Source organism: Lepidochelys kempii, chromosome 25 (assembly GCF_965140285.1).
Source record: "Lepidochelys kempii isolate rLepKem1 chromosome 25, rLepKem1.hap1, whole genome shotgun sequence".
Taxonomy (NCBI): Eukaryota; Metazoa; Chordata; order Testudines; family Cheloniidae; genus Lepidochelys; species Lepidochelys kempii.
In genome coordinates, this window is record NC_136404.1 from 4,455,123 (window position 1) to 4,478,388 (window position 23,266).

A 23,266-nucleotide genomic window follows, 5' to 3' on the forward strand; every position below is an offset into this window, starting at 1 on the left:
GATGAGGTTCAATAAGGATAAGTGCAGGGTCCTGCACTTAGGACGGAAGAACCCAACGCACCGCTACAGACTAGGGACCGGTTTCAGAGTAACAGCCGTGTTAGTCTGTATTCGCAAAAAGAAAAGGAGTACTTGTGGCACTAGGGACCGAATGGCTAGGCAGCAGTTCTGCAGAAAAGGACCTAGGGGTGACAGTGGACGAGAAGCTGGATATGAGTCAGCAGTGTGCCCTTGTTGCCAAGAAGGCCAATGGCATTTTGGGATGTATAAGTAGGGGCATAGCGAGCAGATCGAGGGACGTGATCGTCCCCCTCTATTCGACATTGGTGAGGCCTCATCTGGAGTACTGTGTCCAGTTTTGGGCCCCACACTACAAGAAGGATGTGGAAAAATTGGAAAGAGTCCAGCGGAGGGCAACAAAAATGTTTAGGGGACTGGAACACATGATTTATGAGGAGAGGCTGAGGGAACTGGGATTGTTTAGTCTGCAGAAGAGAAGAATGAGGGGGGATTTGACAGCTGCTTTCAACTACCTGAAAGGGGGTTCCAAAGAGGATGCATCTAGACTGTTCTCAGTGGTAGCTGATGACAGAACAAGGAGTAATGGTCTCAAGTTGCAGTGGGGGAGGTTTAGGTTGGATATTAGGAAAAACTTTTTCACTAGAAGGGTGGTGAAACACTGGAATGTGTTACCTAGGGAGGTGGTGGAATCTCCTTCCTTAGATATTTTTAAGGTCAGGCTTGACAAAGCCCTGGCTGGGATGATTTAGTTGGGGATTGGTCCTGCTTTGAGCAGGGGGTTGGACTAGATGACCTCCTGAGATCCCTTCCAACCCTGATATTCTATGATTCTATGATTAGTAATTATTACTGAGGTTCATTATGAAAACACACAATCTCTCTCACAAACACACACAGCTCCCAGTCTCTCAGAGGAACGCCAGCTCTTCACTAGGCATGTTTGCTGGTCTAGCTACACCCTTGTGCTAGCCCAGTGGTTCTCAACCAGGGGTACACGTACCCCTGGGGGTACACAGAGGTCTTCCAGGAGGCAGTGTCAACTCATCTAGATCAGTGTTTCTCAACCTGAGCATCAGGACCCACAGCGGGTCATGGGACAGCTTTAGGGGGGTTGCAAGTGAAGGCAAGCGTTAGGGCTTGGCCAACAGGGCAGTTGCCTGGGGCCTCACATCACAGGGGGCCCTATGAAGCTAAGTTACATGCTTCAGCCCTGGGAGGTGGGGGGCTCGGGCCTCAGGCTCCGGAAAGGGGTACAGTAGTCTGGGAATGTTGAGAGCCATGGTGCTAGACCAGCAAAGCGCGCCTAGTGCAGATGCCACTCACGCTGGCCAAACCACGCTTTCACCAGCGTAGCTTATTCCAGTCCCCGGTTAGATAAGCTCTCCTGGTACAGCGGCTTAGCCCAGGGGCTCAGAGATCACACCCTGAGCAACACGGCTTTACCAGCACAAGTCTGTCCTGTCGGCCTGTTCTCCGTCTCCCGCACACACGCTCCAGCAAAATCCCTGCATGCTCAGTCATCCCCTGCAGGCTGCCCGTGCCCCTGCTCCCTGCCCGCGGGGGAATCCTGCAGACCTCTGGGGGCAGGGTAGGGAGCGCCTGCCCAGCCTCCTGGCTCACTTACGTCATGGCAGCGGTCTCAGCGAGAAAGGCCTGGGCGGTGACGTCGCACCTGATGTTCTTCACGGCCACTTTCTGCCCCAGATACTCTGCCTGCAGGACGGCTGTGGGGTGGGGAGAGAGGGTGGTCAGGTGCCAAGAGGGCGGCCCCACCCCGGCAAGGGGGAAACAGAAGCAGGGTCTGGGGCAGGGAGGGCCCATCCACATCTGGAAGAGGTGAAGGGAAAGAGGTTGGGGTGTGACTCCAAGGGCGAGTCCAGCCTGGGAGTGAGCCGGGGGTGGGTGGGGGGGGCATCATGGGGTGGCTCCTAGGGGCCTGGTTTGCATGTCCCCATGACAACTATCTGCCCCGTCCATCCCAGCCGCGAGGCCAAGGCCGAGCAGACCCTCCCTGCTTTGCCACCCATGGCTCCCACAGGGCATGCTGATGGGAGCAAGGGGGTGTGCCTGGCACTGCCCGGCTGGCCCCTCTCTGGACTCAGCCTCCAGCCTGCTCCCCAGAGCTCTTTCCATGCACTGGTGGGCAGGGCCTCATGCCATCTCAGGATCCACCCACTCCCTGGACCGACCCAAGCGCTCACCTCCAAATTCTCCTTCCCCAATCTTGTCTCCCAGTTTGAGGTGCTGCAGTTTCAGTAACCAGCCGGCTGCATGCGAGAGGAGACTGGCTGGTTACAAGTCGCAGGGCTGGGTCTTCCCCCCAAGTGTCGAGCCTGACCCCCATTGAGCTGCCGAAGCCCCTCCGTGAGTTGAGTGCGAGTTTCATACCCCATAAGCTCCACTCAGCTCAGCCCTGGCAATAGGATTCCTTGGCCCGAGCTCCCAGCTCTGTCGCTCGAGAACGTTGGACCCTGGGGATTTTACCTTCCCCCCCAAAGTCCCGGCCACTTGCCCTAGTGTCCCCATCCCCTTTCATCCCCCACCCCTGCAGTTTGCAGACAGATTCTTCATACCCTTGGCCAGCTCCTCCTCAGCAGACTTCATCCCGGGCTTTGGTTTCGGTTTTACCAGCTTGGTACAGATGGCTCCCTGGTCATTCATATAGTGCTGCAGACAGACAGACAGAGTTATTTAGGCTCACAGCTGCTGCCCAGTAAGTCCGCTGCACCCTACATCACAGAGCCCGGGTGCAGCCCTTCCCAGGGTGCTTCTGCCACTGGGAGCAGCTGCTGAGACCCGCCAGATTGAGCAGGACTGGCAGCCCAGCGGGTCCCACACCACCCTAGCATTGTGCCACCCTCCCCACTCTGCAATGAAGCTGGAGGGCTTCTTGTGCCGGAGTCGGAGGAGAGGGTGTCTGGGCTGCTCCCTCCCATTTCCTGCAGGGGGCGCTGTTGAGACTCTGTGTGCGTGTGTGCACTCGCAGCAGACCCCAGTGATGGTGAAAGGGAGCAGGGACAAGCTCATCACAAAGTGACCGTTAGGGGGCTCTCTAACAGCCAGGACAGCTCCTCTCCTAGCCCCCCACCCCCACCCCCGGGAATGCGCTGCCACCCTCTCAGCCCCAGAAGCAATTGCCAAGTCCCTACCAAGTCCTCGAACCCAGAGCAGGAAGAATGGCCTGGCCAACAGGGCCTTGGCCAGGGGTGCAGGAGACCGGGGTTTGATTCCTGGCTCAGCCACTGGTGCGCTTGGGCAAGTCACTGAATCTGCCCTGTGCCCATCTATCAATGGAGATATGCTCCCTGCCACCTGGTGGGACTGGGCATAGGCAATGGGAACCCCTCCCCCTCTGAGCTCCATCTCCTGGGAGGGCTCAGGATTGGCACAAGGGACTCCTGAGGGATATTTCCAGCTCTTGGAGGGAGTTAGGACTCCTGGGTTCTATTCCCAGCTCTGTGGCTGAGTCACTGTGCAACCAGAAGTAGGGCAGTTCCCTGTCTCTGTGCCTCAGTTTCTCTGCCTGTTAGGTGGGGATAAAAATACGTCCCTGCTTCCCAGGGCAGGGTTTATTCCCCAAATTTGGGAGTCAGCAGCGCTGGGCTGGGAGGCGATGCAGAAGGCCAGAGGGTGACTATTAGAAATAGCTGACTCCACTTCCTTCCGCAGGGTTTCAGCAGCGGCTCTATATTTAGATCATGCGGTTTTAGCCGCTGCTTTATGCGAGTGGATCACTCAGGGCTGACAGAGCCGTACTGCTCGGGAACAGAGAAGATGGGGAGGGGCAGCCGTCTGTCTATCCAGCCACCTTCCTGTCTAGGTTCTTATGCAGCCCAGGAGCCCGGGTGCTGTTGGGCCTGATGCTTTTGCTCTGGTTCATTTTTTTGCCTAGTGGAGCCCCCTATTGACTCCAGGGAGCTGTGCCTGCCCAGTTGCCACGGGGGGCTGGGACCCTGGGTAGGTGTCCTGCTGACCTCAATCATGTCAATGAGGTTGTAGAAGCAGACAGAGGCGTCGATGCTCAGACAGTTCTCCTGGTAGATGACGCGGTAGTGGATGACCTCCTTGCCGAAGCTGACGCACAGCACGTAGTCCCCGGGGTGCCGGATGGACTCCCGCACCAGGAAGAGCCCATCCTCAGGGGGCTGGAGTGCCTGCACGGCCTCCACACCAGAGATCTTCCCGTGGAACCAGCTGGGGGGCAAGGAGGAGAGGAACCACGCTGCACACACTTGGGAACCAGCCCCAGCTCCACACAGCTCTCCCCACATGAGCAGTGTGGCGGAGATCCCCCGCCCCTCCTGAGTTCCCTCCCATCCCAGGGAGTGTGGGGAGGGGGCGTGGGGTGAGCTGCTCCTGCACTACATCCAGCCAACCTCCCCGCCCCCCCCTCCGAGTGCCACACTGGAGACCAGCAGCCCCGGAGAAGGTCACTGCCCAGCTGGCCCCTCTCCTAACCAGAGCAGGGCCAACCCCTGCTCACTCCAGTCTGGTTGGGGGGCACTCCAGGGGAGGGCCACATAGCCAGACATCCAGCCTGTGGCTAGATCTGATCCTTGATACTTTAGGGGAAGGGCAAAAAGCACCCACAATGCACCTGGCCAACCCCTCACAGCTGACTATAGAGCAGGGAATATCCCCTTCCTGACCCCTGCAGTGACCAGCACATGGCCTGAAGCCTGAGATTCGAGCTACCCCTGCGTCAGCCAATAGAGCTGTAAAATAACCTGGTCTCCCCACTTCCTAGACGTGACCTGAGCCATGGCAAGGCCCGCGGCCCGGGCATGACGTTAACTCCCAGGTGCTCAAACCAGCTGATCCCAGCCAGAAGTGGGACAGAAATCGGTCTCCTTCACAACGCAAGCGCACCCCATGCCACAATGCTGGCGCCTTCAAGCGCTCGGCTGTACTCACGGCATCAGGCTGAGCTTGGGGTCAACGCGGATGGCTTCGCGCTCCCGCACTGAGCTGGCCGAGAGCAGCCCCTCCTCGCCGGTGTCGTTGTGTTTCGCTCGGTACCAGCCTTTCTGCTGAAGGGGAACATGGTGGGATCTCGATGCCATTGGCACTTTGTGGGGAGGGGTCTTACTTCTCGGTGGAAGGGGCCAACTCCACGAGCCCACCCCCAGCTCTCCTTGCCCCACGACTCCCTCCACTGGCAGGTTCTCATTGCTGCTGTGATGGGGTGGGGGGGACAAGGTGGGAAGGGAGCGGGGGGGAGGGGCGAGGTCAGGTGGGGGTGGGACGGTGGGGAGAGACAAGGTGGGATCCTGCCATCCTAGGGTAAATCAGAGTCTGACCCTCCTGGCTCTATGGCCCACGCTCCATGGCGTATGTTACAGCAGCTCCTCGGGGCCCAGGCGGCTGGGGGCCTGCTTGTGCCAGGCTCTGCACACACGGCTAAGGAAAGGGGGTCCCTGCCCCGCAGAGCCCCCTAGAGGGAGGCTGGGGGCTTTGCCCCATTACCGGGAGAATGTGGGCAAGCAGCCGCTGCCCCTTCTGCGGGTCCCCTTCCCAGCGGTTTGCCCTCGGGAGCAGCCCCTCCCCAAGTGCTCGTGCCCTGCGGCCTGGCCCTCTGGGCTGGTGTCGCGGCTCTGGCACCCCGTGCACAGCGTTCCTCGCATGCCTCCATGCCGCCCGGCTCACCTCACAGACCTCGACGACGGTGAGGATGTCGCCCTTGCGGAAGGCGAGCTCGCGGGCTTTGGGCTTGGTGTGGTCGTGCTTGGCGATGCACTGCGTCCCCGGCAACCAGCGTTTCTGTGGCAACAGCGGGTAGCATGAGGGCAGCCGGCAACAAGCCAGGGCTCCCCTTTCCTCCCCCAGCAGCTAGACACGAAACTGTCACCCCTCCAGGTCTGTGTAAAGGACACGCGCTAAGGACTGGCTGAACCCCTGCAGGACTGCAAGGGTGAGACGGTCACCGCCATGCTGTGAATTTGGGGTACTCCCCACCTGAGCTGCAAGGGGTATGGGATGCTCCACAGCTGATCAATGGCCAAGCTGGTATGACACAATGCCAGGCATTGCCAGGCAAACAGGTGCCAACTAGGCAATGGCAGAGGGGCGTGCGGGTGCTGTAGGTTAGCTAGGAAGACAAGCAGTGTCATGCCAGATGGAATCATCTCCCCCAGTGCCAGCTGCTGCAGGAGAAGGGGTGCGTAGCCCCATTAAGGGACAAGGAGCCAATTGTCTGCCCATGGTGGAAGGTTCTTCCTTGCTGGCGCCAGGCAGGTAGCGGCTGGTTTATACCTGGGAGCTCGAGGGAATAAATCAGATCCTGGCACTGGGAATTTCATAAAGGAGGGGTGGAGGGGTTTAGCTACCCATGCATTTGGAGATGGTCCCAGGATACAGCCCAGCCCAAGGGCAGTGAGTGGGTGAAGGAGAGGAGGGGAGACCTGCGAGTACCTGGGGGGAGGAAGTTAGCGGGATTTCACTTTAGGGTGTCACATTCAGTGACCCCTTCTTGACGATTGGGGCCTGCACAATCTGCACCCCTCTGAGGCTGTGTTCCCCAGGCTGCGGTACCCTCACGCTGCCCATTTGCATGGGCTCATGTGTCCTACAGGCACCTGGGTCTGAAAATCAGCCCTCCAGGAAAGTGAAAGTCAGCCACGCTCCAGGTTTTTGTGCTGCCAGGAGCCTTGCGAGGGCTGGAACAGCCTGCACTACTTACTGTTGACATGCTGCCTGGCTCATCAGCACATCCACAGCTGCACTGGGGAGTCCTGTCTCTGAGGAAATGCAGCAATCACCTGGGAGAAGGAAACAGCCATTGGTCTCTGGGCTGCAGAGAAGGAAGGACCGCAGGGCCAACACTGCCTCCACTCTGTTGGGGTTTTCTTGTTTAAAGAGAAACTGTCAAGCAAACATTAGAACAGCTGCTGCACTCCACCCCAGAAGCAGCTGCCTTTAACCTGGGGTAGAGTGATTCCCACTATATGTTGCGCAGTTGTGAAGAGCTTTGGGATCTTTCGAGGTGTCGACGTGAGCGATTACATATCACTCATTATTAGAAAGGCGTTTTCCCCTCTCAGCACCACAACTGCTTGTGAATGTGAGTCTGAATGGGTGTGTTCTCACCTGGCGGGTCTGAGCTGAAGGTGTTTGTGGTGACCACCGTGAGCCAGCGTCTGACCCAGCGCCAGGGGATCTAGGCAAGGTTGTAGCAAGAAGCTGATAGTGTCACAAATGGTCACATGGTCTAACATGAGCCTGGTGAGGTGGTCCAGCCTCCCCAAGATGGCAGCCCGGCTTTGCACATAGAAACAATAGAAGGGTGGGATTCTCAGGTGCTCGGCTCTGGCCCATCTCTGCTCCCACTGAAGGCACTGGGTGGGCGGGTACTCCCTGAGGCCAGCTGGGAGCACTTGGGAGAAGCCCCCCCACCCCCCAAGCTGTCTTGCCCAAGGCCATCCAGCAAGTCAGTGGCAGAACCAGGACTAGGACCCAGAAGTCCTGACGCCCTGGTCCCTCTGCTGTCCCCACTAGATCACATGCTTTCCTACAGCCTGGACTAGAAGTGACGAGCCAGGACTCCCCTGCCCTGCTCTAACCACTAGGTCCTAGAGTTTAAGGGCAGAAGGGATCCCCAGACCATCCAGCCTGACTTCCTGGAGATCACAAGCCCCCACTCCCACCCAGCCCCTGCATACTGACCCAACAACCGACATGAGACCACGGTATTACGGCTCACAGGAGACTAAACCTCGCCGTGCCACAGGCAGAGAACAGGACGGGCCAAGGGGCCCCAGTGCCCGAGGCCCCGCAATGGCAGGGAAATGAGTAAGTGAGAGGTACCCAGAGAACCCTGGCAAGTGACCCGCACCCCCACACTGCAGAGGCGGGCGAACCCCGCCCCCTGGGTCACCGCCAGCCTGACCTGGGGCAAAATTCCTCCCTGACCCACAGTGGGCGATGCGTCAGTCCCTGGGCATGGGAGCAAGGGCCAGCCAGCCAAGCACCTAGCTAGAGAGAACATCCAGTGTCACCTCAGAGCCCTGGCCCTCCCTGTCCAGTGACCCAACCCAGCCCTGGCCCTCCCCGTCCAGTGACCCAACCCAGCCCTGGCCCTCCCCATCCAGTGCCATCTCAGAGCCCTGGTCCTCCCCATCCAGTGCCCCAGCCCAGCCCTGGCCCTCCCCATCCAGTGCCATCTCAGAGCCCTGGTCCTCCCCATCCAGTGACCCAGCCCAGCCCTGGCCCTCCCCATCCAGTGCCATCTCAGAGCCCTGGACCTCCTGTGCAGTGCCACTTCAGAGCCCTGGTCCACCCCATCCAGTGACCCAGCCCAGCCCTGGCCCTCCCCATCCAGTGCCACCTCAGAGCCCTGGACCTCCCTGTCCAGTGACCCAGCCCAGCCCTGGCCCTCCCTGAGGCTTCAGAGGAAGGAGATAAAAAATCCCACAGACAGCCCAGCATGCACTGTATGCGGGTGTATGCGGGGGTGGGGATCACTGTAGGTGGCCGGCTGAAACCCTGTCGCATGGACTTTTAGGAACTTAAGAAGAAAAACAAAAATGGCCCCACAGCTGTTGGCCCTGGCCCCAGCTGGGCTCACACACTCTTCTTCCCTTTTCTCCTTTCTGGCAGGTCAGTTCTGTGCATGGGAGGAGGGTGTGGAGCCCCCTGCACATCTCTTACGCTTCCCCTTCCCAGGTCAGACCAAGCCAAGGAACTTTTTCCTGGAAACAGAATGAGCAATATTTTTTCCTTTCAAGAAACCCTTTCCTTCTGTAACTGGCCGCAGGCACCCAGGGCTTTGCTGAGAGCTGTCAGCAGTGCGGCCACAGAGGGACCTACGAGTCTGTCTACACAGCAATTAGGCACCCGCGACTGGCTCATGCCAGCCAACTCAGGCTTGCGGGGTTTGGGCTGAGGGGCCATTTCACTGCTCTGGGCTCAGCCTGGAGCCCGGGCTCTAGGACCCTGAGAGATGGGAAGCCCCAGAGCGGAAAATGTGGTTTCACAGCAACTTTTTGAAGGTCAGGCTTGACAAAGCCCTGGCTGGGATGGTTTAGTTGGGGGTCGGTCCTGCTCTGGGCAGGGGCTGGACTAGAACCTCCTGAGGTCCCTTCCAGCCCTGGTAGTCTATGATTCTAACTTTCTGCTTCACACCCCTGAAGCTACAAATACACCTTCTCTACACACACTGGTCGCCTCGCTCCAGAGCCAGGGGCACAAGCCCTTAGGCTGCCTGGCAGTGGCAGATTTAGAGTTAGTGGGGCCCTGGGCTCGGCTTCATTTTTGGGGTCCTCCCTCAGGACCAAGCCAAGAAAAAGACATTCTCTCTTATCTCCCCATCCCTGTTTTTCATTCTTTTTTCTTCCTCCTATATTATAAGTAATAGGAAGTAAATGAAAATGAAGTGAGGTACCTGGATTGGTTTTGTAGTCGAAATTTTTTTTCACAGACCACTTGAAAATCGCGAAGGGTCTTTGCAGATCACTTAATGAACTTTCCAAACATTGTTTATACCGACAGGTTTCAGAGTCGCAGCCGTGTGAGTCTGTATTCGCAGAATGAAAAGGAGGACTTGTGGCATCTTAGAGACTAACCAATTTATTAGAGCATGAGCTTTCCTGAGCTACAGCTCACTTCATCGGATGCATACCGTGGAAACTGCAGCAGACTTTATATACACACAGAGACCATGAAACAATACCTCCTCCCACCCCACTGTCCTGCTGGTAATAGCTTATCTAAAGTGATCATCAGGTTGGGCCATTTCCAGCACAAATCCAGGTTTTCTCACCCTCCACCCCCCCAAACACAAACTCACTCTCCTGCTGGTGATAGCCCATCCAAAGTGACAACTCTTTACACAATGTGCATGGTAATCAAGTTGGGCCATTTCCTGCACAAATCCAGGTTCTCTCACCCCCTCTCCCCCCTCCCAAAAACCACACACACAAACTCACTATCCTGCTGGTAATAGCTCATCCAAAGTGACCACTCTCCCTACAATGTGCATGATAATCAAGGTGGGCCATTTCCAGCACAAATCCAGGTTTCTCACCCCCCCCCCCCGTACACACACAAACTCACTCTCCTGCTGGTAATAGCTCATCCAAACTGACCGCTCTCCAAGTTTAAATCCAAGTTAAACCAGAACATCTGGGGGGGGGGTAGGAAAAACAAGGGGAAATAGGCTACCTTGCATAATGACTTAGCCACTCCCAGTCTCTATTTAAGCCTAAATTAATAGTATCCAATTTGCAAATGAATTCCAATTCAGCAGTTTCTCGCTGGAGTCTGGATTTGAAGTTTTAAGATAGCGACCTTCATGTCTGTGATTGCGTGACCAGAGAGATTGAAGTGTTCTCCGACTGGTTTATGAATGTTATAATTCTTGACATCTGATTTGTGTCCATTTATTCTTTTACGTAGAGACTGTCCAGTTTGACCAATGTAAATGGCAGAGGGGCATTGCTGGCACATGATGGCATAGATCACATTGGTGGATGTGCAGGTGAACGAGCCTCTGATAGTGTGGCTGATGTTATTAGGCCCTGTGATGGTGTCCCCTGAATAGATGTGTGGGCACAATTGGCAACGGGCTTTGTTGCAAGGATAAGTTAAGGATAAGGTGGGATAAGGATAAGGTGAAAGCTGGAGGTCTTTTCCATGGGTCCAGAAAAGAAGCCCTTGAGGAATTCCACCATGATTTCAACAATTTCCATCCCACCACCAACCTCAGCCTGGTCCAGTCCGCACAAGAGATCCACTTCCTGGACACTACAGTGCTAATAAACAATGGTCACATAAACACCACGCTATACCGGAAACCTACTGACCGCTATTCCTACCTGCATGCCTCCAGCTTTCACCCTGACCACACCACACGATCCATCGTCTACAGCCAAGCTCTGCGATACAACCGCATTTCCTCCAACCCCTCAGACAGAGACAAACACCTACAAGATCTCTGTCAAGCTTTCTTACAACTACAATACCCACCTGCGGAAGTAAAGAAACAGATTGATAGAGCCAGAAGAGTTCCCAGAAGTTACCTACTACAGGACAGGCCTAACAAAGAAAATAACAGAACGCCACTAGCCGTCACCTTCAGCACCCAACTAAAACCTCTCCAACGCATTATTAAGGATCTACAACCTATCCTAAAGGATGACCCAACACTCTCACAAATCTTGGGAGACAGGCCAGTCCTTGCCTACAGACAGCCCCGCAACCTGAAGCAAATACTCACCAACAACCACATACCACACAACAGAACCACTAACCCAGGAACTTATCCTTGCAACAAAGCCCGTTGCCAATTGTGCCCACACATCTATTCAGGGGACACCATCACAGGGCCTAATAACATCAGCCACACTATCAGAGGCTCGTTCACCTGCACATCCACCAATGTGATCTATGCCATCATGTGCCAGCAATGCCCCTCTGCCATTTACATTGGTCAAACTGGACAGTCTCTACGTAAAAGAATAAATGGACACAAATCAGATGTCAAGAATTATAACATTCATAAACCAGTCGGAGAACACTTCAATCTCTCTGGTCACGCAATCACAGACATGAAGGTCGCTATCTTAAAACAAAAAAACTTCAAATCCAGACTCCAGCGAGAAACTGCTGAATTGGAATTCATTTGCAAATTGGATACTATTAATTTAGGCTTAAATAGAGACTGGGAGTGGCTAAGTCATTATGCAAGGTAGCCTATTTCCCCTTGTTTTTTCCTACCCCCCCCCCCCCAGATGTTCTGGTTTAACTTGGATTTAAACTTGGAGAGTGGTCAGTTTGGATGAGCTATTACCAGCAGGAGAGTGAGTTTGTGTGTGTGGTTTTTGGGAGGGGGGTGAGGGGGTGAGAGAACCTGGATTTGTGCAGGAAATGGCCCAACTTGATTATCATGCACATTGTGTAAAGAGTTGTCACTTTGGATGGGCTATCACCAGCAGGAGAGTGAATTTGTGTGGGGGGGGCGGAGGGTGAGAAAACCTGGATTTGTGCTGGAAATGGCCCAACCTGATGATCACTTTAGATAAGCTATTACCAGCAGGACAGTGGGGTGGGAGGAGGTATTGTTTCATGGTCTCTGTGTATATATAAAGTCTGCTGCAGTTTCCACGGTATGCATCTGAGGAAGTGAGCTGTAGCTCACGAAAGCTCATGCTCAAATAAATTGGTTAGTCTCTAAGGTGCCACAAGTACTCTTTTTCTTATTGTTTATACCATTAGCCAACTATTGTAAAGTGCTTTGGATAAGAGCGCTTTATAGAAACACTTAAAAAAAAACATTGGGGTGTTCGGTTTGGCCAGGAGTTAGGATGTGGAAGGAGGCTCAGGGTTGGGGTGTGGGGTCTGGGAGGGAGTCAGGGGGCAGGAGCAGGCTGGAGGTTGGGTTCGGGGTCTGGCCAGGAGTTAGAGTGTGGGAGGGGGCTCAGGGCTGGGACAGAGGGTTGGGGTGCAGAGCGCTTATCTGGGGCAACTTCTGTTTGGTGCTCAGGGCGGGGCTGGGGATGGGGGAGTGCAGGAGTCAGGGCAGGGGTGTGGGGCGGCTGGGTGAGTGCGGGGGTGCAGGAGTCAGGTAAGTCAGGGGGCTGAGGGTGCGTGAAGGGGCTGCAGGAGTCAGGGCTGGGGCTGTCGGGGGTGCAGGAGTGAGGGCAGGGGGTTAGGGGGGTGGGCCAGGTATGTGGGGTCACCCCAGCCCCCTGCCCTGAACAGGGGGGGGTGTATAGGGGGCGGGGCGGGGAGAGAGCTCGGGGCTGGGACAGTGCCAGTCACGGCCGCTGGGTTACCTTACCGGGCTGGCTGATGCATCCCTGCCCCGCCACTGCTCCTGATCGCGGCCAGAGGGAGCTGTGGCGACAGCCGCGTTTGAGAGCTGAGACCCCCTGGCCTGCGGCTCCCTTCCCCTGGCTTTTCTCCAGGGGCCGCCGGCAGCAGGGCACGCCAGAGACTGCACCCGCGCCGCCCGGCAGCCAGAGGAGCAGGGCAGCAGGCCGGGGGTGGACGGACGCCCCACCAGGGGAGCGCACCCCCAGCCGGCCCCCCCGGTGCCTGCCCCCCCCGGTGCCTGCAGCAGGAGCCCCAGGAGCCCCGCTTACCATCTAGGAGAGCGCACCGCAGGGCGCGTGTCTAGCACGGCTCTTAAATGGCTCCCTCCCTTCTCTCCCCCACAGCTTCTGCCCCCGCAGAGGTCCCCCCGCAGGGCGTGCTGGACGGTGCTGGGCTGCTCGACCCTGGAGCCCCATGCCAGGCACTGTGTGTTTCATTGTAAATCCTCCTTCGCTGCCTGGCTGCCAACAAGTGAAGTCTAAAGAGAGCCAGATCTGACCCCACAGAATGCTGCAAAGCTGGCAACCCAGCTCCCAAGGTGATGGCCGTGGGATCGGGGCCGTCGGTACAGAGTGCTTGCCAGGAATCTGTGTGATCAACACCAGCCAGATACAAACTTCCCCACTGGGAATGCACCTTAGAACCAGCAAGGGGATTATGGTAGACTCTGCCATCTGCTTTAGGGGGACAAGTAAGTATTGTTTCCATTTTGCAGATGGGAAAATTGAGGCACAGTGGGGCAGGGGAATGACTTGTCTAGTGTTAGAGGCGCTGTCACTGGCTAAGCTGGGACAGAACTGAGGAGAAGCTGTGCTTAGACTGCTGACCACTCCACTGGGCCCCGTCTTCCCCTCACAGCAGGGCCCGATGCACTCACCTCACTCTCCACTGGCAAGACACTATTGCACTCAGAATACTTTGTGTCACTATGGCCCCTTCTGTAGGGAAAATCTGAAGGCACCTTCCGGAAGGAGGGCAGCACGCATAACCCCTGTCTGGCAGTGTCCTGTGGCCAGGCAGGAGCAGAGATGGGAATAGAACCCAGAACTCCTGACTCCCAGTTCTGAGATGTCATAAGAACGGCCATGATGGGCCAGACCAATGGGCCAGCTAACCCCGTACGCGGGCTCTCACAGCAGCCAGTGCCAGCTGCTTCTGGGGGAGTGAACGGAACAGGCAATTTCAAGTGATCCATCCCGTCATCCAGCCAGAGGCTATGGACACCCAGAACAAGGGGTTGCGTCCCTGACCAACGTGGCTAATAGCCATTGACGGACTTATCTCCAGGAGCTTTCTAATTCTTTTTTAAACCGAGTTACATCTTTGGCCTTCACAACATCCCCTGGCGACAAGTTCTACAGGTTGACTGTGCACTGAGTAACCCAGCACCTTCCCAGATGTGTCTTAAATCTGCTGCCCGTTCATTTCATTGGGGGGCCCCTGGTTCTTGTGGGATGGGCAGGGGTAAATAACTCTTCTTTCTGCCCCTCGCCATTCTGTCACACTCTCCAGTCAGCAGGAGAGAGGGCGCCGCAGTGCACTGGGCTGAGGCCACTGGCCTTTCACCACTGTAGGCCACAGTTAAATCCTGCCTTAGAGAGTACAGCAGTGCCATGAGTCCAGTGCTCTTGAGTCTCATATTTCCTCCACAGCAGCTTTCCCTCTTTTAAAGGCAAGACAGCTTTGTGGCTAAGGTACTAAGTAGGATTTAGTCAAATCTGGGGTCAAATCCTGGCTCTGCCACAAATGCCCTCTTTGACCTTGGGAAAGTCACTTACCCCCTGATTTCTCATCTATGCAATGGCGATAATTATCTATTTAGACTGTAACTTCAGGGGGGCTGGGGCTGTCTCTTAATAAGCAAATATGTGATGTCTAACAATGCCACATTGATCTTGGCTGGGGCATCTGAATGCTGCGGAAATATAAATAATACTTTGGGGTACTAATTTGGAGGCTGAGTCTCTATTGCAGTTTCCCTCGGTCCCTTTCCAAAGCTCTCCTAGTCATTTCAGTGGAGCTAAACACTATGGACCAATTTCTAGCTCGTCATCTGTTGGCAGCACACAGACGCACCATCGGGGGCACTTGGCAGTGCCAGCAGGGAAGGCTGGAGCATCACCTGGTCTGCTGCTGTGCAAAGTTACCGTAATGACCAAGAGAGCAGCAGAGAAAGGCAATAATTGCCCTGATTTAATCCCGGCAGGCCAGATGAGGCTGATTAAAGGAGATAGTCTGGGGCCAGTCAGAGCAGCCTAGAAACAGAGAAAAGCAGCTGGGGAGGTTGAGTGGGGGCAGAGTTTAAACACTGGAAGCTTCAGGCACCTGGACTTGAAAGCAGGGACACAGCTGGAGTTTGCTGGTCTTGTTCTTGTGCCTTGGAGGGTTCTGGTAGGTGGCCTCTCCCGGCTTTTCGGGGCAAACAACACCAGAGCCTCTCTCACAAGAGAGAGAAAAACTCCTGGGATTTTTGCTTGGATGCAAGCCAGATTCATGGCCGATCGGGCCAGTGGAGAGCAGGTCAGGCAGAGCTGTGACTGAAGCTGCTGTAACCAGCTGCCCTTGCTGGGCCCATGTCCCAGGCAGCTGGATGCACCATTTGTCTGAACACTCACACACCCATACTATGGTTTTGGTAGGTCATTTCTTTTTAAATGGGATCATCCAGGCTCAGCGTGAGGCACAAGATGAGCTAAGATCCTGCTGCCCAAAGAAGAGGAAATCGCTACTGGGCAAGAGGCGTCACCCTGCCACAGAACTACAATATGGAGAAAATGAGTCAGGACTTGACGCCAGCTGTTTCTCTGAACCCGGGCAGTGGGGGGAAGTCAGCGTGGGTGGTGCTGGCACCCTCCTTCTGCTTCGTCTGAGGTCAGCCTGACCCCACAGTTCCTCTCAGCCTGGAAAATCTAGATGTGACCATTGTGATCCCATGACCTCTTGTATAACACAGACCAGAGAATGGCCGCTGGTGCGTCCAGTATCCAGCCCATATCTTGTAGTTGAGCTGGACTGTATCTTTTAGAAAAACACATCCAGTTTTGATTTTAAGACTCCACCACATACCCTGGCAAGTTGTTCCAATGGTTAATCAGCCTCACTGTTAAAAGTTTGCACCTTATTTCTAACCTGAATTTGTCTAGCTTCATCTTCCAGCCACTGTATCTGCCTACAGAAATATCCTGTTTGTAAACCCAGAGTAACTCCCTTGACTTTCATGGAGTTATTCCTGATTTATTCTACCATAAGCGGGGCTGGATTAAGGTACTAGGTCAGCACCTATGGCTCCAGCTCCAGGAGTCATGTGATTAAATCACAATGTCAGCTTTAAACAAGTAAGTTTCTAGCCCTCAGAGCAGTGAAGAAAAGATTTAAAAGGTTTACACTCAGGCCATGATGTAGGGATGTCTGCTGAGAGCCTGAGACCATCACTCCAAGAGGGAGGAACTGCCTCTTGCATTTCAATGGGCTGTTAACTCCAGCACCCCCTGGCTCTGGAGAGCACTGCCAACCCCACCCTGGCAGTGGACCATCTGCAGCAGCAGGACAGGAGTGCAATACTCCCAGCCCCCCACCAAAGCAGAGAAATATCCACAATCATGACATTTTAAAAAATAATATATTGGAAGTTCTTGCCCTTCACCTTCTGGTTTCTGAGCCTTTTACTTGCACTCACTTCATGGTTTCAAGCTTTTCTCCACAGCCATAAGAGCTAGGAACTTACTTTTTTTGAAAAAAGAAAGCTGAGATTCCCATATATTCACATGACTCCAGCATCTGGGGCTTTAAGAATAACACCAACTATTGTGAGACTTGAGTTAGCCATGGGTGCCAGGAACACTGGGTTTGTGCCCTGCTTATCTCTGTCTGCCCTGTAAAGAAGGGCTGAAAGCTTTTCAAGTTAGAAATTCACAGCCATTTTTTTTCAAGAAGACCCGATGGATGACTAGAGAACTGACAGACTCCAAAGAAGCAAAATGGCCTGACGGACTGAGGGGGAAAGTGATTTTTGTTCACCCTTTTTGTTTCTGTTAGCGCTGATTGAACTCGAATGCCTGAGATTCAGTGCTTCCCACGACCATTCTAATGATGGACTGAGAATGTGCTCCATTTCCTCCTGGAGTTCTCCAAAGAGACCTCCAGCACAGACCTCCAGACAGTTCTGATATTGCTAAACTCTCTCTCTCTCTGTCTCTTTTGGATCTGCTATATAAAGAAGCAAAAAGGGCAGGGTGGGGAACACAATCCTAATGTCGTCTCCCTTTGCGGGTCACCTATGAAAAGCCCCTGGGCGTGTACAAACCCAAACCAGCACTGCACATCTGGAAGGGGGGGCAGCAGCTGCATCAGCAATTCTGTGCAGGACACAGCAATGAGGCCCTGCTTTCCCCCACTGGATTAATACACTGGCACCTTAAGGTGACAAACCCACCCTTTCTCGGTTCCAGGAGGCCAGGCTATGAGACTCCTGCAGCGACCCTCCCCGCATCTGAGCTGCATGGGGGTAGGGAATAAAAATAGCAGCATTTCATCAGCTGAGCAAGCTGGAGGTCTTTTTTAGTTTGTTTAAAGACATGTTCCTGCAGAAGAGGTGATAGCAGCCCATCCTCTTCCTCTTCTGGGGGGTGAGTCACAGTGGTTTCTGGGCATCACAAGGGGCAGAACAGAGTGGGTTTTCTTTGTAATCTCAAGTATTGGAATCTTTATTGCACCAGACCCTACTAGCACTTCCTTGCTGCCTGCTATAAAATGAGAAGCAACAGGAAGAGATAACTGCAGATGTTTCAAGGCTAAAAATAAGCACCAGGTGGCGATTTGTTCATTTCCGAGACAACATTTGACCAAGAAACAGTGTGGTTGTCTTTGGTGCTACCGTCCGTTCCTTAGTAATTTTAGTGCCTTTAAGTTCCTGTGAAAAGCGCCAGGTGGGTGGAGGTGGAGAGGGAATCCCTGTTCCTCCCCAGAACCAGGACAGCATGAACAACAGCAGGGCCAGCTTCTCCCTGCTCCACCAATCTACCCGAGCCTGGGAGAGGGACCAGCCGCAGTGGGAAAGCAGCGCCTTGTGTTCAACCACATGAACTAAAAAGAACAGGAGGACTTGTGGCACCTTAGAGACTAACCAATTTATTTGAGCATAAGCTTTCGTGAGCTACAGCGCTCAAATAAATTGGTTAGTCTCTAAGGTGCCACAAGTCCTCCTTTTCTTTTTGCGAATACAGACTAACACGGCTGTTACTCTGAAACCTCACATTAACTAACAAGACCTGAGACACATGGGTCACACTCGTGCCAGGACAAAAGTGCATCTTTAACCCATGTGAGCTCTTGGGTGCTAAAGTACGAGTGAAGACTAGGCAGCTGTAATTGAAACACGCTAGCTGGTCAAGGTAAATCTGAGACAGGAGCCCAGGTTTTATCTTGATCAGCTCACACAACCTGAAACCATCATCTGCCTTGTTCTTACTAGCATTTTAACAAGTGTTAAAATACACCATTTTCCCGAGTCCAGAGCAGGCCTGTAACTGTAACTGACCAGCAGCCGCAGAGCCAACTATGCAGGGCTTAATTTGTAAGGAAAGAGGTGCCAGGTGTCAAGCAATTTTTTTATATTCATAACTGACGTGGCAAGCCCTGGCACAAATTAACCACTGCAGCTATGACAGTGCCAGTCGACACTGAGCCAAGTCCTGTTTTACACCCCATTAATGAACACCTGCTCCTGCATGAAGCAATCCCTAGACTGGATGAGCCCCAGAAACAGAAGGGCGGGGAGCAGAGACAGAAAGCTCTCCGTTGGCTCTTCTGCGGAGGCTGCTAATAGCAGTGCCATGGGCAGGAGAGGATTTGGGGATGTGGCCCCTTGGGATAGCTCCAAACTTGTGTCACCTCTGCCACTGAGCCAGCAGGTGGCTGCTAATAGCCTCTGGCTGGGGCAGCGAGAGGGAGAGGGGAAAAGCTCAGTAACCCACCATTCTCAGTGGATCAACCTTCCCTCCTTCCCTCCGGCAGCATCTGCCGTAAGGTCGGAGAACTGCAGCCTGGTGGGCTAATGGGAAGGAGAGGAAATGGAAGGTTGCTTGGTACGTAGCAGAGAGCTTCACTTGAGACAGGGTCTCTGAGATCTTCATGGACAACTGTGCTTGCCAAATGCCACGGCTTCATTGGAGCCCCCGTGGCTCTCTGGCCTATAAGCCTCCCGCTGCTCCAATAGGAGCGGAGCCTGCCAAGCTGGAAACACCCATCAGCACTGCTGCAAAGAGGAGCAGGCAGCTGAGGTAACAGTCAGTGGCTGTTCCCAAAGCATCCCCGGACCCAGTCAAAGGCAGGGCAGCAGAGACCAATCCATCCAGTGCAGGGAGGCAAAGAGTGAACAAAGCACAGCCATTTGCACCCACAGCAGAGCTTAGCACATATGCCAGAGGCGCCAGCTCTGTGCGTGCTCGGGGCCGAAGCGCCCAGAGAAAAAAACTAGTGGGTGCTCGGCACCCGCCAGCCACCCGCCGATCAGCTGTTTGGTGGGCAGGAGGTTCGGGGGGGGAGCGGGGGCAGGTAGAGCCCAGGCGAGGGCAGAGCCCTGGGGGAAGGGGCAGAGTGGGGGTGGAGCACCCACCTGGACACAAGAAAGTTGGAGTCTGTGACATATGCCACTTCAGGACTGCTCCCCAATCACTCACCCCACCTCTGCCTGGCTTCCTTGTGGGTTTTCCCATCCACACTATGCCCCCCCTCCCAAGCCATATGCTCCCTAGGAGGGAAGGATGGTTGTGTGATTAAAGCACAGAGTGGGACCCAGGAGATCTGGGTTCAATGCCTGGTTCTGCTACAGACACTCTGGGTGACTTGGGCATGTCACTTATGCCCAGATCCTCACAATTTCTTTCCTCTGAAGCATCTGGCACCAGCCATTAGCAGAAGACAGGATATTGGGCTAGATGGACCATTGATCTGACCCAATATGGCCGTTCTTATGTTCTTCTGATGTTCTTTCATTCACAGGCCTTCAGGAGCAAGCAAGTTCATGGGGCCGGACAAGTTGCATCCGAGAGTGCTGAAGGAATTGGCGGCTGTGATTGCAGAGCCATTGGCCATTATCTTTGAAAACTCGTGGCGAACCGGGGAAGTCCCGGATGACTGGAAAAAGGCTAATGTAGTGCCAATCTTTAAAAAAGGGAAGAAGGAGGATCCTGGGAACTACAGGCCAGTCAGCCTCACCTCAGTCCCTGGAAAAATCATGGAGCAGGTCCTCAAAGAATCAATCCTGAAGCACTTGCATGAGAGGAAAGTGATCAAGAACAGCCAGCATGGATTCACCAAGGGAAGGTCATGCCTGACTAATCTAATTGCCTTTTATGATGAGATTACTGGTTCTGTGGATGAAGGGAAAGCAGTGGATGTATTGTTTCTTGACTTTAGCAAAGCTTTTGACACGGTCTCCCACAGTATTCTTGTCAGCAAGTTAAGGAAGTATGGGCTGGATGAATGCACTACAAGGTGGGTAGAAAGCTGGCTAGATTGTCGGGCTCAACGGGTAGTGATCAATGGCTCCATATCTAGTTGGCAGCCGGTATCAAGTGGAGTGCCCCAAGGGTCGGTCCTGGGGCCGGTTTTGTTCAATATCTTCATAAATGATCTGGAGGATGGTGTGGATTGCACTCTCAGCAAATTTGCGGATGATACTAAACTGGGAGGAGTGGTAGATACGCTGGAGGGGAGGGATAGGATACAGAAAGACCTAGACAAATTGGAGGATTGGGCCAAAAGAAATCTGATGAGGTTCAATAAGGATAAGTGCAGGGTCCTGCACTTAGGACGGAAGAACCCAATGCACAGCTACAGACTAGGGACCGAATGGCTAGGCAGCAGTTCTGCGGAAAAGGACCTAGGGGTGACAGTGGACGAGAAGCTGGATATGAGTCAGCAGTGTGCCCTTGTTGCCAAGAAGGCCAATGGCATTTTGGGATGTATAAGTAGGGGCATAGCGAGCAGATCGAGGGACGTGATCGTTCCCCTCTATTCGACATTGGTGAGGCCTCATCTGGAGTACTGTGTCCAGTTTTGGGCCCCACACTTCAAGAAGGATGTGGATAAATTGGAGAGAGTCCAGCAAAGGGCAACAAAAATGATTAGGGGACTGGAACACATGAGTTATGAGGAGAGGCTGAGGGAGCTGGGATTGTTTAGCCTGCAGAAGAGAAGAATGAGGGGGGATTTGATAGCTGCTTTCAACTACCTGAAAGGGGGTTCCAAAGAGGATGGCTCTAGACTGTTCTCAATGGTAGCAGATGACAGAACGAGGAGTAATGGTCTCAAGTTGCAGTGGGGAAGGTTTAGATTGGATATTAGGAAAAACTTTTTCACTAAGAGGGTGGTGAAACACTGGAATGCGTTACCTAGGGAGGTGGTAGAATCTCCTTCCTTAGAGGTTTTTAAGGTCAGGCTTGACAAAGCCCTGGCTGGGATGATTTAACTGGGAATTGGTCCTGCTTTGAGCAGTGGGTTGGACTAGATGACCTTCTGGGGTCCCTTCCAACCTTGATATTCTATGATTCTGTGATTCTAAGTCAATTGTTTTTTCCATTCACCTGCCCCACTAAAACTAAACCAGAGTCAGGGTCAAGGAAGGGAGCCAGTTACCACAGTCACAAGCAGAGGTGAAAGTAAACCGGTACTGGGGACACGGCGTACCGGTAAGAAAGGGACCGCCGGTATGCAGCTGATCGTACCTGCAGGGCCACTGAGGGGATGGGGGGCAAAAGGGGCAGCTGCCCAGGGGCCTGGCGATTTCAAAGGGCCTGGGGCTCCCAGCCGCTACCACTACCATGACAGCGGCCAGAACTCCAGGCCCTTTAAATAGCCGCCAGAGCACCAGGCGGCGCAGGCTGGGCAGCACTGAAGGGCTGGCTGTGGGAGCCCCTCCCCAGCCCCGCCCCTTCTGCCCAAGGCCCCGCCCCTTCCAGGAGCCCAGAGATGCCCCCCACACACACCTTGCCCAGGCTCCCGGCAGCCCTGCATACTAGTAAGTCCTTTAAGTTACTTTCACCCCGGTCCCAACTGATGAATGAAGACATGGCGGGAACAAAGCCTACTGAATGAGCCACACAAACCACCCATGAGGCTCATCGCATCTATCAAACCAGTCTGTCCCATGGGACCTGCCTATTGGATCCCATTATCCCTTCCCCCTCTTCTGTTCAGATGCTTTCCTGGGGCAGGTACGCGGAGAGCTGAGTGCTGAATGTTTCTCTGCTGAACCAGAGGCAGCAGGCAGAGAAGCCAAACAGCAGCTCTTGCTACAGCATTTAGAAAGTGCTGAAGCGTTGCACATGGGGAGCTGACAAGGATGCTTTGTACTGGCTTCTAGATACCACAGGAGAGGAGCTTTGTCTTAGGGATCAGTCCTGCACTGGCAGGGGGTAGAGTAGCTGGCCTTACAGGTCTCCTCCATTCCCTACTTTGAACGCTCCATGACATAGGTAGAACAGATGCTGAGCAGCGGCTGTTTTCTCCATATCAGAGCTCCTTGTGGAGCACACGTTTGCCTACCCTGCTGGAGAAAGCTGGCTGCTGATCAGCCCTGGGAATCCAAAGTACTGAAGAACAAACTGGATGGCAAGTTTCCCCACCCAACCCAGCCAATGCATCTTGTGAGCTGGGCTTGATGCAGCCACTGCTAGGCTGAGAGAAGGGTTCACTGCCAAACTGTGGTAGTTTGATGATGCAAATGCCTGGTCTATCAAGCTCATTCACAGAAGTCAGTGCCCAGCTTATTGGGAGGGTTAAAGTTGGTCATTTTGTTTCCCTGCCTTTCCTGAGCAGTGGGAAAGGCCTGACAGTAAGTGTGGTTCTTTGAGATGTTTTGTTCACGTGGATCCCCCAGCTGGGACTCGTGCATCCCAGAAGTAGAATCCACATGGACAAATGTTTGAAGGAGAACCATCCAGATTACAACCCTGTCAGATGCTCCTCACAACCTTCAGTCACTCCCAGTCTGACCTAGGGGTAATGGGGAAATCCTTCACCAGCTCCTGAGCTGGTCCAGCCCACTTTAACCGGGTTTGATTGCTGTAGCCTGTGGAATTGAAAGTCTCTGACATACTCCATGAGATTGGGCCAAGCCTCATGGTCCCACCCTCCCTTCCCACTGTCACAAGTGCTTTGGAAACCTGCCTCGGATCCAGAAGTCAGGCTGGTTTGTACTGCCTCAAGCATCACCCCAAGGAGCAGCTCCTTCTGCAGAGCTAAAGGAACCCGGGGGTCGCAGGCCCAGCGGCCGCAGAGCTGGCATCTGAGCAGCTCTGCATCAAATATCCAACCGGCCACATGCCCCGACCGCCTGCCCCTCACTTACACCTACCAGCCCGGGGACCTGCTGTGTATCCCCCTGAGCGCAGCCCCTTGAATGCTGCAGGCCCGTTTGTCTTCGGCTGCCCCC

The 23,266-nt window shown here is 54.2% G+C and overlaps 1 protein-coding gene across 7 annotated transcripts in view; it reads right to left on the minus strand.

Moving 5' to 3' along the window:
- Positions 1-23,266, minus strand: part of MATK (megakaryocyte-associated tyrosine kinase) — a 38,846-nt gene that overhangs the window by 11,370 nt on the left and 4,210 nt on the right. For 3 of the 7 annotated variants that reach the window (XM_073324014.2, XM_073324011.2, XM_073324012.2), the window contains 7 exons: positions 6,701-6,779; positions 5,668-5,781; positions 4,936-5,051; positions 3,996-4,215; positions 2,595-2,688; positions 2,223-2,288; positions 1,646-1,745 (listed from right to left, as the gene is read on the minus strand). In XM_073324014.2, the coding sequence (XP_073180115.1) occupies positions 1,646-1,745; positions 2,223-2,288; positions 2,595-2,688; positions 3,996-4,215; positions 4,936-5,051; positions 5,668-5,781; positions 6,701-6,709 (719 nt within the window). In that variant the 5' untranslated portion in view covers positions 6,710-6,779. Of the gene's footprint in view, positions 1-1,645; positions 1,746-2,222; positions 2,289-2,594; positions 2,689-3,995; positions 4,216-4,935; positions 5,052-5,667; positions 5,782-6,700; positions 6,780-9,400; positions 9,527-23,266 lie in introns of those variants that run through there. The other 4 variants (XM_078850587.1, XM_073324015.2, XM_073324020.2 and 1 more) reach the window with 4 other exon arrangements.